Genomic DNA, 15,462 nt, shown 5'->3' with positions numbered 1-15,462 from the left:
TAAATTTACAATAATGCAAAATCCTCTCCTCTCAAATATCAAAGCTCTATCTATTTTACATAATAGATCTCTCTTTTACAATAGTGTAATTGAAACTTTCATGGCGCAAAATTCCCCTTCATAGTTTCATATCTAAAGCCCTTTACTCTTTGTATTCATGTTCTTTAATAACCTTGTGACTTTTTTTTGCTTTGCTTTAAACTTAAAAACCAAATCTTTCATTATTAACCTCCAATCACCAAAATGCACTTAATCAAATAAGGACTTAATCAAATAGGGACTGAATCTAAAATAATTTTTAAAACTAAAATCAAACTGAAAACGTAAAATAATCAAATTAAACCATATTAAAATATATATAATAATAAAAGTAAATTAAATCTAAAATTAAAAATTAAAATAGAAAAACTAAAATAAAATAATTAAAATTTAAAATATTAACGAATAAAATAATACTAGAATCTAAAAGCACAAATCCAAATCTAATGAAATAAAACTAAATTCTAGTAATAATCAGCGAGAATGCTAGTAAGGTAAGGAAAACTAACATTTCCTAAAATTAAGGAAAATTTTAAACTGCATCTTAAAACGAAAAACATATATTATAAAATTATATAATATAAATCTAAAATAAAATAGTAAAATAGAATCCAAAATAAAGTAAAGACAATAAGATTAAGTAAAAAGAAAAGGAAAATTCATATATCTCCTTTCCTTTGTGATTCCATCCCATTGTTGGGTTTTTTTCGAAGGCCGAAATGGGCCCATGGAAGTTATAGTTATTGAATTTGTTTTGACGCTTCAAGGATTTCTTTAAAGTCAAATAGGGAATGAGAATGTAGAATATCCCTTTTATGTAACTTTGTATCTTTTCTAAAACAAATAGATGATTTTAACTACGTCGTCATGTTCATGATTTCAATGAATTTGACCTATTTTTTTACTCATCGGTTACTGAGTAAAAGATCCTCCATTTCCATTGGGTCGACTTACTCTGTCAACCATGGGATCTGTTAACCATGGTTTGCAAGCATCATTCAACCAATTTATTACTATGAAGGATATTGGATGAAGGATACAAGGTCTTCATATTTTTGAAAGAGAATTTACTACTAATTATCTTTATCTTTCTCATCAATTATCTCAAAATCGTATCCCAATACTTTGGTGACCCATTTTTTTCTTCAAAAATAATTAATTGATGGACTCTCAAAATGGTCTACATTTTCCCCCTTATAGCTTCCTCTCACTTGTATAAAACCCTCTTTGAAACCTATATTCATTGGAAGGAATCAATATCTTGTTAATTATTGGCTCTTAGATCTGTTTAAGCACATTGAATTGGATTCTAGTTCTTTTCTTATATATAATTATGATCTTAAGGTGTTTTAGATTGGTATGTTGACTTGTTATAGCTTAAGTTCTTTTGTTTTGTGTTAAACCGTTGTGAATAAGTGCATACGATATTTTTGAATGCTAAATAAAATGGTTTTAAAGATTTATCATGGAAATCCTCAATCAACTAGCTTACCAATGGTTGAGTCTTGATGAGACAACGTCACAACAATCCTAGCTAAAGATCTAATGTAATTCAGTCAAGCAATTAATGCTCAAACTAACATGAAATGGAGAATAATAGTTTAACTTACCTTTCACATGATTGTTAGACAAAATAAAATTGGTTTCTTCTCACTCAAACTCATCTATAGCACTTTAATATAACATCCATAGGATGGAAACATGTGTTAATTGATATTCTAACCCTCTATCTAGACATCTCCAATTGATGTGAATATGCTTGACCTTCAAACCATGAATAGAAGTGACCAAGTAATTTGAAACATCTTCCTCCTTCAACATGATCAAGACAAGGGATACTTTTTGTTGATATTTTTTATATAGTTCTTATGTGTTTTAGGAATATTAAATTTTTGTTATCTTTCCTAAATTTTGCACAAAAGTATTTTCGTAAGAAGGAATAAGTATTTTGGTAATAAGGAATAGAATTATATGATTGTGAATAATGTTAGGTTTATTAATATAAAATACTAAGTTTTCTATCATTTGTGAGTGTTATAGCACATAATTTTAGTCTTTTAAGGAATCTTAAAACTAATGAGAAAAGGCCCACTCATGTTTCAAGCCACCCTCTTTAATTTCTTGTCATTATTTCCATTCTCAACGCTAGGCTTGATTTCAATTGTTACTAGATTAATCATATAATTTAATTGGTTTATTTGGATTGGAGAAATAACATTAGGGACAATGTATTTTAGATTTGTTTCTCAAAGAATAATACAATACATAGAATATATACTTTACTTGTCTTTGTATATTTATTAACAAGGCATTTATGAGCTAAATCACAATTAGATTTGTTAAATTCATCCTATTATAGTTTTAATTTCAAGTGTTCTTTTAATTTATTTTTATTCAACGATTTTGAAATGTTAAAATAGGATTTGGTATATGGTTGAAATAATATTTAGGACATAGATTTAATTCAACCTATTCAATTCAATCATTCATGTTCTACAATAGTGCACAATGCCTCCTAAGTATGTAGGAAAATCTAGTCGATAAATTAATTGTAAAAGTGTTCCTAATTAAGTATAATACATAAGAGGAGGAACTAAAGGACATAGGATACTTATTTTACATTGGTATTAGGATTGAACATGAGGACAAATGATAGCCTAGATAATAGTTGACTATTTTTTTGCAAACTTCCATCCTAGTGTGATGCATTAGGTCATCTTATAATGCATGAGAAAAATGAGAATTAAGGATGTTTTAGGAAATTTTAGTGGTGGAATTTGAGCCACATATATTACTAACACCCTAAAAGAAAAAGTAGAAAAATGAGGCAACCCTCTATGTGTCTAAGGAACCCATCCAAGAACTCCACTTGAGCCACTACCATCAAATCCAATAGATGGCCCTAATAAGGGTGATTCCATAGCTATCATTGTTATAATCTCTCTATCCTCAAAATTTTCCAATATAAAGACTTACAGATTTGAAAAAAGGCCCATTGAAGAGCCTAATTTGATTCTAATGAATCTATGGCTTTTTGGAAAAGAAAAACCTCTAATATGGCGTTCAAATTCCCTATCTAGAAATCTCATGATTTGGTTCAAATGAAAAAAATTTATCCCTCTACTTTACCTAAACTACATTCCTTAGCTAGCAAAGATTCAAATACATTTTTACTTGAATTTGATGCCCTTTTTCAAATTTATGATTACTCCCAAGATACCCAAAAGTTGAAACCATTTACAACAACCTTAAAAGAAGCAGTTGTTCATTGGTTCATGGTATGAGTGGGAAACAATATTAGAGCATGGGAATAAATGAATAAAAAGTTATTGAAGAATATCAAGGTTAATTTACAAAAGTTATTGAAGAATATCAAGGTTATTGTAAATTCAGGGACCTTCAAAACAAAATCTTTAAAATGATGTACTAAAATTGTTACCAAACTAAGAAGAACTATAACCTCAAAATAAGAACTCTAGCATAGAAAACCCCTTTTTTTCACAAAAAAAACTTGAAAAAACACTCTCAAATCAAAAGGTGGTGATGCTTCATAGACTAAAATTCTAACATTTTTAGCCATGGAATTAAAAATCAAAATCATGATCATAGAAAACCTTAAAATTCCAACAATTTTCAACAATTGTGTTAAATTTCAAATAGCAAGTCTTCAAGAAACCCCAAAACTATAACATTTTTTAACCTTGGAATTAAAAAACCTTAAATTTTCAACAACTTTTAACCTAGACATTATAATCCAAATATTATGATTTATAAATCCTTAAAAATCAACAGCTAAATTAAGGAGTCACTATAGCAAGACCATCCTTTTTCTAAAAGCTAAAAGTATAGCTCTTTTGAGATGTTATTCTAAGACGACTTATCCATTTTTAACAAGGCACTAAAATTGCAAATTTTTTTACTATGTCCTAGAAAATCACTATTAGGTTATACAAAATCATAAAAATCCTTCTTAAAAAACAATATATTGATTTGACCCAAAAAAGAATTAAAAAGAATTAAAAACAAATAAGAAAACAACATTACAAAATCATTTTGCAAATAAAAAATGTAAAAAAAATAAGTAAAAAATGATTTAATTTTTTAAAAGATTTTAAAATCAAAATTAAAATAGAATAAAATAAATGAATTTAATATATATATATAATGAAACAAACACACATACCAATTAAAAATATACATTAAAAAAATAATACAATAATATATATTAGAGTAAACAATAAATCATAATTAAATATTTAACACAAAAAATAAAATTGAACCTATTAAAAAAAACTAACACGTTTTATTTAAAAAGAAAAAAAAAAGTGTAATTGAAAAACAAAAACTTAAAAAAATTTAAATTTATAACATAAATTAAAATAATAGAAAATAAAAAATGTAAAACCAAAAAACCATAACTCAACCCCGAAAAACCAAAAAAACTAGAGCAACGTCAATAATGTTAAACAAAGAAAAATTATAAAATATAATTGAGCTCCAATTGTTAACAAAACTGAAGTCAATACTATAATACATAGGGATATTGAATGTATCTTCCAAGCTCCGTACCTCCCCACCTCACATCTAGGGTGAGCATCAGAAAGGAGGTGAAAAAATGACATGTTTGCTTAGTATGGATATGTTCTCATTGGAAAAATCACATTCTAGAGCTCTCGTTTTTGTTGGTCTGCGGAAATGAAGGGGGAGAGGAAGGGCGGGAGAGGAAGGGCCTTTTCTCCTCAACAGTGTAGGTAGAGATGATGGAAGAGGTTCCTTTTGGTGTGTGACAGAGAAATTTCTCAAGGCATAATTTCGAAGATCAATGGCGATTGGGGAAAACAACAACAACAAGGGTTTTGTTGCAATCTTGGAGAAAACAGGCCACTCTAGGGAATCTGAACTCTTAGAAATTCATACAAGAATTCAATACTAATGTGACACTAAACTTCCATCCTATGACATTGACTGTGATTGGGATCTAGTGATCTCACTCAATGTTGTCTATGCCAAATATGAAAGCTTCTCAGTTGCTCGCCAAGTGTTTAAGAAATTGGTTGAATGAGATAAGTTGGGTAGGTTAGGTAGTGTTTGGGATATGTTTGAATTTTTTTCTACAAGATGAGGAGTTTAGTATTTCTTTTGTCCCTCATTTCCTATGCCTGGAGGAGCTCCTATGGAGTCCTTACCCTTAGTTAGATCTAGAAAATAAAGGAACAATAGTTATATGTTATGCTCTTGACGTGCGAGAAGATACGAGAATACCAAATATGCGAAGAAATATACCCAGAACACCAAACAATAAGAAATAACAACATGTAATTTATTATTCTGAAAGGAAAGCAATGTTCACTTGCCTCTTCGAGGGAGAAACCTCCAACAGAGTTGGGCTCAATTACAAAATAAGACATGATGCTCCTTGAGGGGAGTCTCTATCCTTTATATAGGATTCATACATGCAATACCATGGGTCAGTACCAATGTTCTTATTAATACCATCAATCTAATACCATGGCCCATTTGCAGCTAATTGTGGTCCCTTCTTTAAAAGCAGGTCAACCACTTCCACTTATTTATGTGGGATTTATTGACTCTTTACTTAACTATAACTATGACTCAACCCTATTACATAAATAAGGGAGTTAGGGTTTGACCCTAACATGCACTCCCCCATAAAAATAGCCTTGTCCTCAAGGTTGAAGCTGCGGAAATTGCTGAAGGACAGTGGTTGGTTCCCAGGTCGCATCTTCTGGAGAGGTGTCTTTCCACTTGATGAGTACTTCCTTGATCGTGTGGCTGCGCAGGTGTCATTCTCACATGTCAAGAACCTGTTCAGGTTGGAGCCATATTGAACCTTCTTCATCCAATTCCGATAGACTGGTTAGAATTCGGCAATGGTTCCCAATCACTTTCTTGAAGCATGAGACATGGAAGACTGGATGGATTTTTGCAGTGGGTGGCAACGCTAGCTTGTAGGCTACTTCTCTGATGCGTTGAAGTACTTGATATGGTTCATATAATTTTGGAGATAATTTCTGACAACCCTTGTCTTTGAGTGATTTTTGCTTATATGGTTGCAACCTCAAAAATACCTGATCCCCTTCTTGAAATTTTCATTCTGAACGATGTTGATCTGCCTATTGCTTCATGTAGTTTGAGCTTGATGGAGATTCTCTCTAAGGTGGGCCAGCATGGTTGCGCAGTTCTGTAAGAGTTGATCCACTACTTTTACCTTCGAGCATCCTTAGATATAAGAAGTAGGTGAAGGAGGTATTTTACCATAAACTGCTTCATATGGAGTCATTTTGGTGGTGGCATGATAGTTAGTGTTATACCACCATTCGGCTAGAGGTAACCACTGTACTCATAGATGTTGTTTTTCTGAAGTGAAACACCTAAGGCAGGTCTCTAGACATTTGTTGAGCGCTTCAGTTTGGCCATCAGCTTAGGGATGATAGGAAATACTGAGTTGTAGTTCGGTACCCTATAGCCTGAAGAGTTCCTACCAAAAGTTACTGGTAAAGATCATGTCATGATCAGACACAATGGAAGTGGGCATGCCATGTAATTTGAATATTTGGTCCATGAAAAATTGAGCCACCAAAGTTGGTGTAAAAGGGTGGGGTAGGGCGCAAAAATGAGCATACTTAGAAAGTCTGTCCACAACCACCATGATGACTGACTTGTTGCCTAACTTCAGAAGACCCGTAAGGAAGTCCATAGAAACTTCCATTCAGATTGAGGTAGGGATGGGAAATGGCTATAATGTGCCTCGAGATTTGACTATTTCTCCTTTGTGGCACTGACATACGTCACACGTAGCTATAAAAGTAAGAATGTCCTTTTTCATGCCTATCCAAAAGAATGAATTTTGAGTGTGAGCATAAGTCTTCTGAAAGCTTGAATGGCCTACAGTGGGAGATGAGTGCAACTCCGCCAAAATGCAACTTTTGAGGGTGGATGTTGGTGATATCATGACTCTGTCCTTGTAGCGAAGAATCTCATCCTGCCAAGAGTAGCCCGCTGTGGAATTTGGATCCGCCTGCAATTTATTAATGAGTTGGGAGAGAAAAGGATGTGAAAACCATTCCTTGCAAGCCTCTTCAATCCATTTTGGAATGGGAAGGGAGACTGCGAGCAGGGTGCTTTCCTCCTCAAATTGGTATGATAAAGCATCTACTACGACATTTTCACGCCCTTTCTTGTAAATTATCTCATAATCATATCCCAACATTTTGGTGAGCCATTTATTTTGTTGTTGTGACGATAGACCTTGCTCCAAAAAATATTTAAGGCTTTGATGGTCTGTGCGGATTTGGAAACGTCGCCCTAATAAGTATGGTCACCAGGTATCCACTGCATGTAAGATGGTCATCTCATAGATGAATTGTCCCAGATTTTTCCCACTTAGTTGTTGGCTAGTGAAGGCCAAGGGTTGACCTTCCTGCATTAAGACCACCCCAATACCCATACCTGAAGCATCACATTCAATCACAAAAGATTTGGTGAAGTCGGGTAGTGCTAATACGAGAGTGGGACACATGGCATGTTTGAGAGTTATAAATGCCTGTCATCGTTCTAGAGAAATGATTTTTCTTGAGAGGGTGAGTGAGGGGTCTAGCAATGTGACCAAAATTGTGGAAAAATTTGTGATAGTAGCCCATGAGACCCAAAAATCCTCTCAAGCTCTTCTAGGTCTTTGGTTGAGGCCAATCTTGCATTGCCTGGATCTTTTTGGGGTCTACCTTGACAACTTCACACCCCACAATGTGGCCCAAATACTCAACTTCTTCCATGCCAAAAGATCACCTGGACATCTCAACAAATAATTTATGCTTCTGGAGCAGTTGCAAGAGTAGATCTACATGTTGAAGATGTGTGGCCCAGGTGTGGCTGTAGATGGGGATATCATCAAAGAAAACAAGGACAAGTTTTCTAAGATATGGTTTGAGCAGGTGGTTCATGAGGCTCTAAAAAAGAGGATGGGGAATTAGAAAGGCCAAATGGCATGACCAGGAATTCATAATGGCCTTCATGAGTTCGGAAAGCAGTCTTTGGAATGTCTAATTCTTTCATGTGAATTTGGTGATAGCCCGAGTGAAGGTTGAGCTTAGTAAAGAATTGAGCCCCATTTAGTTCATCTAGCAAATCATCGACAACTGGGATGGGAAATTTATCTTTGACTGTCAGCTTGTTGAGGGCCCTAAAGTCTGGACACATACGCCATTCCCCATCTTTCTTGAGCACCATGACCATAGGCGATGAATAAGGACTAATGCTAGGACAAATGACGCCTGCTTCGAGGAGTTCCTTGATGATTTTTTCAATTTCATTCTTTTGGGCGAATGGATATCTATATGGGTGCACATTTCGTGGTTGGAACCCTGGGACCAAAGTAATGTTATGATCATGTTCCCCTCTCAAGGGTGGAAGCTCATGAGGCTTGTCAAAGACCGACAGATGGTTGTTTAAGATCTGTTGCCTCTCAGGATGAATATGAAGAGAAGTGGGTTCGAAGGCCTGGATGGCATTAAATTGGGCTATAACCCCATGGTGGCCCCTTTTTAACAATTTTTCCATCCTATGCAAGTTGATGATAGAGGGAGCATCCGCGTGGAGTTTGTGGAGGGTATGTGTGTGGTTGTTCTGCTTAAATCTCATATATAACTCCTAGAAATCCATTGTGATTGGGCTGAGTATGTGGAGCCATTCAACACCCAAGATAATGTCACACCCACCCATGTGTATGGAAAACATGTGGGTCTTTAGCTAATAATCCCACATTTGAAGTTTGACATTTTCACAGTGGCCTTCACATTTCATTGTCCCCCCATCAGAAATTTGGACTTGGAAATTAGAGACTGCTCTGACAAAACAATGCACTGCTTTAGTGACTCTTTGATGGATAAAGTTATGTGTACTGCCACTATCAATCAACACTACTATAGCGTGATGCTTAATAAAACCTCTAATTTTGAGAGCTTGGGGAGAAGAAATCCCAGCCAAAGCATGAAGCAAGATAATTGGGTCATCAGGTGTAGCTGGGAGCGCATTGTCCGACTTGTTGTCCTCATCTTCCTCCTCTGGTTCCTCAAATGGTGGGGCTTGCTCCGATGAACTGTGATTAGTAGCATCAATTTGAAAGAATTTGGGTTCCTTTCATTTATGCCCCGGGGAGTATTCCTCATCACAATAGTAACACAATCCTTGCTTTCTCTTTTTCGCCATTTCCGCTGGTGACACCATCTGAACCTTAAGCGTTTGGGTAGTGGCTAGAGCCTGGGTGGGGCGACCCTTGGTTATGAAATTTGGACGAGTCGACTGGGCCACTAACGCGCATTCTACTTCACGAGCTATCTTGCAAGAATCCAGCCATGAGATTGGCTGTTGCAATCAAACATGTGCTTGTATGGCTTCTTTGAGACCACTGACAAAACATTCCAAGTAGAACTCATCTCGTAGACCTCCTGTGCGAAAGGATAAGGCTTCAAAGGTTGTAATATATTCTTGCACTGTTCCTGTCAGTCGGAGCTTAGTAAGACAATCCAAAAAATTAGATTCATGGTCAAAGCAATCTGAAAGGGCTTTTGCGAATATCTGCCAAGTCACGGGCCTTCCATAGCAACGTTGATGCCACTGCCACCATTGCCATCTTTCGTGGTCCAAGTACATGCTACCCACACTTAGCTAAGTCGCATCATCTCTGATGTGATTCAATGTGAAATATTGCTCCATTTGTGCTAGCCATGTGGCCAGATGAGAGCCATCAAATTTATACATGTCCAACTTTGGTGGTTGCGACTAGGACAGATGGTGGTTTCCATAGAAGTGAAGAGAATGGCTAGACTCACCCTCAATGTTTTCATTAAAATCATATGCCTCTGATTGTTCCCCCAGCTTGCCCTTTGTGAGAGTTGCCTGTAAGTTCTGGATCTGCTTCGTTAATTCCTCCAACCTATGTTCAAGGGAGTCCATCTTCTCATTGGCCATAGCTTGAGCTCTGGTTTGTACCATGCACCGATCTGGTGCACTTGTCGTTACTGTGAGAAAAAATTTGGGACCACCCGAATTTTTTTTTACGCTGACAAGTGAATGGTACCACCTTGCTCAGCTCATCGACTTGATTCTTATGGGCTAGGTCTCCTCTAAGCGTCCCAGCAGTGTCTACTCCGAGAGGAGATTTACTTCACACTTAGGAATACTATAGTAGCAAATTCCCTGAAAAGTTGCTTCTGCCCAATGTCCTGCGAGAATCCTACCCAAGTATAGGAGCCACACAATGGTGGATCTGACTGTTGCGACTGCTACCAAACCCAACTGCTGGATCTAAATGGCAGATCTGAGGGATCTGATTGGTTGATCTGATAGATCTGAGTGGTGGAACTGATTGTTGCTGCGGCGATCGAACCCAACCTGCTAGATCTGATCATGCAAAGATGATGCGTGATTGAGAGAGAGACAAGGGAACTAGGGTCTCAAGGAGTGTTAGGTACTATAGATGGCAATATACATAAGGGTCCGACAGTAGTACTTGACCCAATATTTCAGGGTACTAACCAAGGAGGATCAACATACCCTTATCCGTACAACCTGACTACCATATCGTACGCATGAGTAATCCCTTCGAGTGTTGTTCTCGATGTACTATAGCAGCAATATGGCCGACAGTTTATCTATGGAGAGGTTTCAAGAGAGCCTGGGGGCTTTCGATATACCTAGAGGGTACTTGGAAGATAGTCTGTGCGTAGTTCTTTCTAATGCGCTACTACTTGAAGGGGTACCCATAGGGGTTACAAGGGAGTCCAATAAGCGTGACAACCTCTTGAATTTCTTGCATTCATGTCTCCCCAAATCTGTAGGTTTATGTGCTCAACGACAGATCACCATAGTTTCCTTTTTTATCTAATAGGTTAATAAAGTTACCCATTGATGTAGTGTCACTTTACATGTATGATTTATGTTTCAAGATAAGTGATCAGTGAATGAGTTGTGATATGTAAAAACTTCGCGTATCCTTTTTTGTCAAATTTTGCTAAGTGTAGAGGCAAGATCTATTGAAGAGAAGACCTAAAGATTTTGGATACTTGGTTATTCTTACATAGCCAAGCGTCCCTGGGTCTATTATCTAGATAGAAAACCTCTAATACATGATAGAATCCTCATTGTAGTAATTAGATAGTAGAACCATTATTTTCCATACCTAGGCACATATAGTGTAGTTCCCCTAAGATTACACTCCTCGATTGACATAATTATGCTCTGAATTTATCATCATTAAATTCACCCACCAACCTAGTCAAAACTTTTCGTACTGTGTGAGACATGTAAAAAAAAAACCAAGGAAAGGCTAGAAAAATACTAGAAGCACAAACATGTCGAGGGTGGTTACGTGAAACTAAAAGCACAAATTGAAAGTACTAAATAATTAAGCAATATCGTTCCTATAACCATCCAACTTGTATTTAATTGCATCTAGAAATAAATCTGTGATCTTATGCAATGAAAAGGGCTCACTTGAATGTCAACAAAGCATGAGGAAAACAAAATCCTCCCATTTGAATGACATGGCAAATAAAATCAGTGGGATTTAATTATTAGTTACTTGTGTCTATTTGTTTTAAGCTAGAGAAAAATAACACTAATGAGGCTAGTAGTGAAACATACCCCAGTGATGGTGGAGTGCAACCCAATGGTGGTGGTGTGAAACCTAGCCATGATGGTATTATTCCTATAAAATAAAAAGTATGGATTATCAATATTAATATTTATATACATATGGTGTACTTATAAATTTGTTTGTTTCAATGACTTGGCATGAAGATGAGGATGTTGAGAAAAAAAATGAACACATGGTAGCCAAAGCAATGTTCTTGACTAGCTGACCTAGTAAAGAACATTGTAGCGATATTTTTATTAATAAAGTACTTCTATGAATAATAACTAACCATATTGATTTAACCCTTTTTGTTATTGTAATTGATGCTCCTTTGGATTAGACTATGTCTCATGAAAAGTACATGAATGTACAACACTTCAAAGCATGCATATTTAATTGACATTAGGATATGGAAGACAATTAAAGCGCATCAAGAAATAGATTAAGCAATCATGAAATTCACAAAAACTAAGAAACTAAAAAAAAAAAGTAAAAATTGTATTATGAGACATATGTATAATGGAAATATATTTTGACAATAAAATATATTAACATAAACCATTTATTGCTATACTATTGTTTTTCCACCTTTCTATGCAAGCACCTTATAATGTTAATTATTATCATGTAACTTGTGAAAATGGTTAAGGTAGGAATCCATGAAAACAATTGGCCCTTCAATCCATTTTTTTCATCAGTATTAGGAAGATCTTCTAATATTATTGGGAAAGAGTTCCACCTATCCCACCATTGACATCTTGTGTTGGAAAAAAGACTTGGAAAATTCTCCATTGTAAACATATGCAAACATGGTAGAGCGAGACTTAGGAAAGGGAATACATGTCATCATAATATTGGATTTGGATTGTGCCAAGCTCAAACTAAGCCCAGTAAGTTGTGTGAAAGGTGGTGTAAACATTGAATGATTGGGGTTTTTACATTAAATACAAGGCAACAAGATTTTTGAAGTGCATGATAGGTAGGATAAAGAGGTGTTACAGGTTTGTAGGAATTCTAGAATCTTGTAACTCAAGTTATATCAAACAAATAATCAACTTCTTGATATACAAATTAAAAATGTTTTTGAGGTTAGATCCTTAGTGTAAACTTCCTATCCTTACTACATGATTGACTAAAATAAAGAATCAAATTAGTATAATAAATCATCACAACATGAAGCCTATCATGTTTAAATTCTTGAAATGTAAATAATTACAAATGAACAATGACATCCTCATTTTATTTATAAATCATGTTAATAGATATCAAATCAAGAAAAAATAAATAAACTTGTATTACACACAATTCTTTAAATGTCATCAATTGAGAAATGTCAAATTGCACAAACAATGTTTGAAATGTGTTATATATGGATATAGATTATCTCATTGAAAATATAAAGATTATATGAAAATAAAGAGATGTGCTATGTATTGATAAAAATCATGTCAGGTCCTCACAAAATCTCCATTTGATTAAAATCTCTAATGAATATTAATTGTCTCTCTTAAGAGAAGTTATATATACAACTAACATTCAAGTTCAAGTCATTCACATCTTAAAGCTAGAAGTAAGATTGAGCTTTTCCAGGTCAAGCAAGCAAGTATTCTTCATGAGTAATATGTAATGCAACCTTGAGATTAGACAACAAAGACTCTTTTCAGAGCTTAATGTTTTTATAACTAGAAAGGCTTGTCACACAGGGCTATATGCATTCACTTCTAGTTCGTGAAATTGTTCCCCGTTTCCTGAAAAAAAATCAAATAACATTAGTTATTAAATTGTAGAAATATTTAAATTATTAGAAACACAATCTTGAAAATAACACACTATCAAGAATATAATGCTTTCGAAATTTTAATAATATATATCATAAAAAAATATTGGAAAAAAAACATAATATTTAAAACATAATTAATTTTTCACTGTCTTAAAAAATCAAACATTCAAAGAACCTAATGGAACATCAAACAATTAGTTTGAATAACAATTCAAAGTAGAAATAAAAAACAAGCCAAAACACTAACTCTATATATGAACATGGAATTCCAAATTTCACTGTTTGCTTTGAAGAGTTACTCTTTTACATTTTCTCAATTTGAAAAAATATATTATGGGATACCATTCCAATTTTTTTATTTATGTAGATCTCACAATGAATATTGCAATTTACTAAGATTATTCTTTAAAATTATTGACAAAATTTCTCATTCAAATTGCTATCTAAAATTTTGGTATTTAAACCTAAACTCTCGCATATTTTAATAAGAACATTTTTTGATAGTTGGTAATTATGTTTATCAACCGTTAAGCTTGCTATTCATACTTCATATTTACTATAAATACTAAAATTTCAACTTGTAAGGTTTAAAATTTTCATAGTTCAAATTCAATATAAACTATGACCATGCCGATGGCTGATGCCATTTTCCATTGTCCCAATCCTGCCTTACACGCATGTTGGATTGGTGGAATACATTCTCTGATTTGGTATCTGGAAATACAACATGGTATTGCTGGGCAGGTAGAACCTGCGTCACAATACCTCTCCACCAGGCGTCATTTTCATTTGCTTCCACCAGATCGCCAACCGTCCAATTTCTTAAGTTGGTAGGTGGAGGGCATGGCCTTAATAGATAGTACTCTGTTTTCTCCACCAGAGGCCCATCCCCATCTTCATTCCTGTATTTCTCAAAAAGTACATTGCAGTGGTCCCTCTCGCAGGACACTATGATGCCCTCAAACCACGCACCTTCATAACCTTGCTGCAAGCTGCACGTCTCTACTTTCATGCGAGCCTTGAATTTCTTCTTTGCAGCACCAAAACCACCCTGCAAAACCAGTTCCCAATCAACAAAGAACATAACAACTGTTAAGCTTACAATTCGAACTTCATATTTAATATAAATGCTAAAACTACAAGTTTCAGAGTTTAAGATTTTCATACTTCAAATTCAATATAAACACAGAAGTGAATAAAGAAAAAGAAAGAAGCTTACTTGTGAGCGGGACGGCGTTGGCGATAAGCATGCCCATGGAAGATGCCATTTTCCATTCTCCCAATCCTGCCTTACACGCATATTGGATTGGTGGAATATATTCTCTGAAGCCGTATCTGGAAATACTACACGGTATTGCTGGGCAGGTGAAACCTGCGTCACAATACCTCTCCACCAGGCGTCATTTTCATTTGCTTCCACCAGATCGCCAACCGCCCAATTTCTTAAGGTGGTCGGAGGAGGGCGTGGCCTTAATAGATGGTACTCTGTTTCCTCTACCAGAGGCCCATTCCCATCTTCATTTCTGTATTGTTCGAAGAGTACATTGCAGTGGTCCCTCTCGCAGGACAATATGATGCCCTCAAACCACGCACCTTCGTAACCTCGCTGGAAGCTGCACGCTTCTACTTGCAAACCAACCTCGAATTTCATCTTTGCAGCCCAAAACCACCCTGTAAAACCACTTCCCAATCAACAAGGACTACGAGTAACAAAATATCAGCGAAAACAGAAGAAATGGGTATCAATATAAAGCTCCAATGACAACACCCAAGTCAATCCCGACACCTAAAATCTCTGTATGAAATAAGCTCATTCTCTTCATGAAAGAATCTCAACGATCCCATTCAAGGAGAGTTGCACTGCAGCATAGGAATTCTTCTCTACAGAAAATATAATAATACAGTCTAAATGTCTACAATGATATGGACGCAGAGATACCTCAATCCGACCGTCCGCTGTGTTCCTCTCCTGTCCTGTTATTTCCGACTT

The 15,462-nt window shown here is 35.3% G+C and overlaps 1 protein-coding gene across 1 annotated transcript; it reads right to left on the bottom strand.

The window, feature by feature from the left end:
* Positions 1 to 14,091: 14,091 nt before the first annotated feature.
* Positions 14,092 to 15,123, bottom strand: LOC149181424 (protein AGENET DOMAIN (AGD)-CONTAINING P1-like). The gene is made up of 2 exons (XM_089414209.1): positions 14,692 to 15,123; positions 14,092 to 14,523 (listed from the first exon to the last, which is right to left on the bottom strand). The coding sequence occupies exons 1-2, from the start codon at positions 15,121 to 15,123 to the stop codon at positions 14,092 to 14,094; spliced, it is 864 nt and encodes a 287-aa protein (XP_089270335.1).
* Between the last annotated feature and the right edge of the window lie 339 nt (positions 15,124 to 15,462).

This window comes from Pinus tabuliformis, chromosome 3_2, assembly GCF_031772625.1.
Source record: "Pinus tabuliformis cultivar Carrire ecotype Pingquan chromosome 3_2, CPIR1, whole genome shotgun sequence".
In the NCBI taxonomy this organism is placed as follows: domain Eukaryota; kingdom Viridiplantae; phylum Streptophyta; class Pinopsida; order Pinales; family Pinaceae; genus Pinus; species Pinus tabuliformis.
Note: the sequence above shows the minus strand (reverse complement) of the source record. Positions and strands in the feature narration are given on the sequence as shown.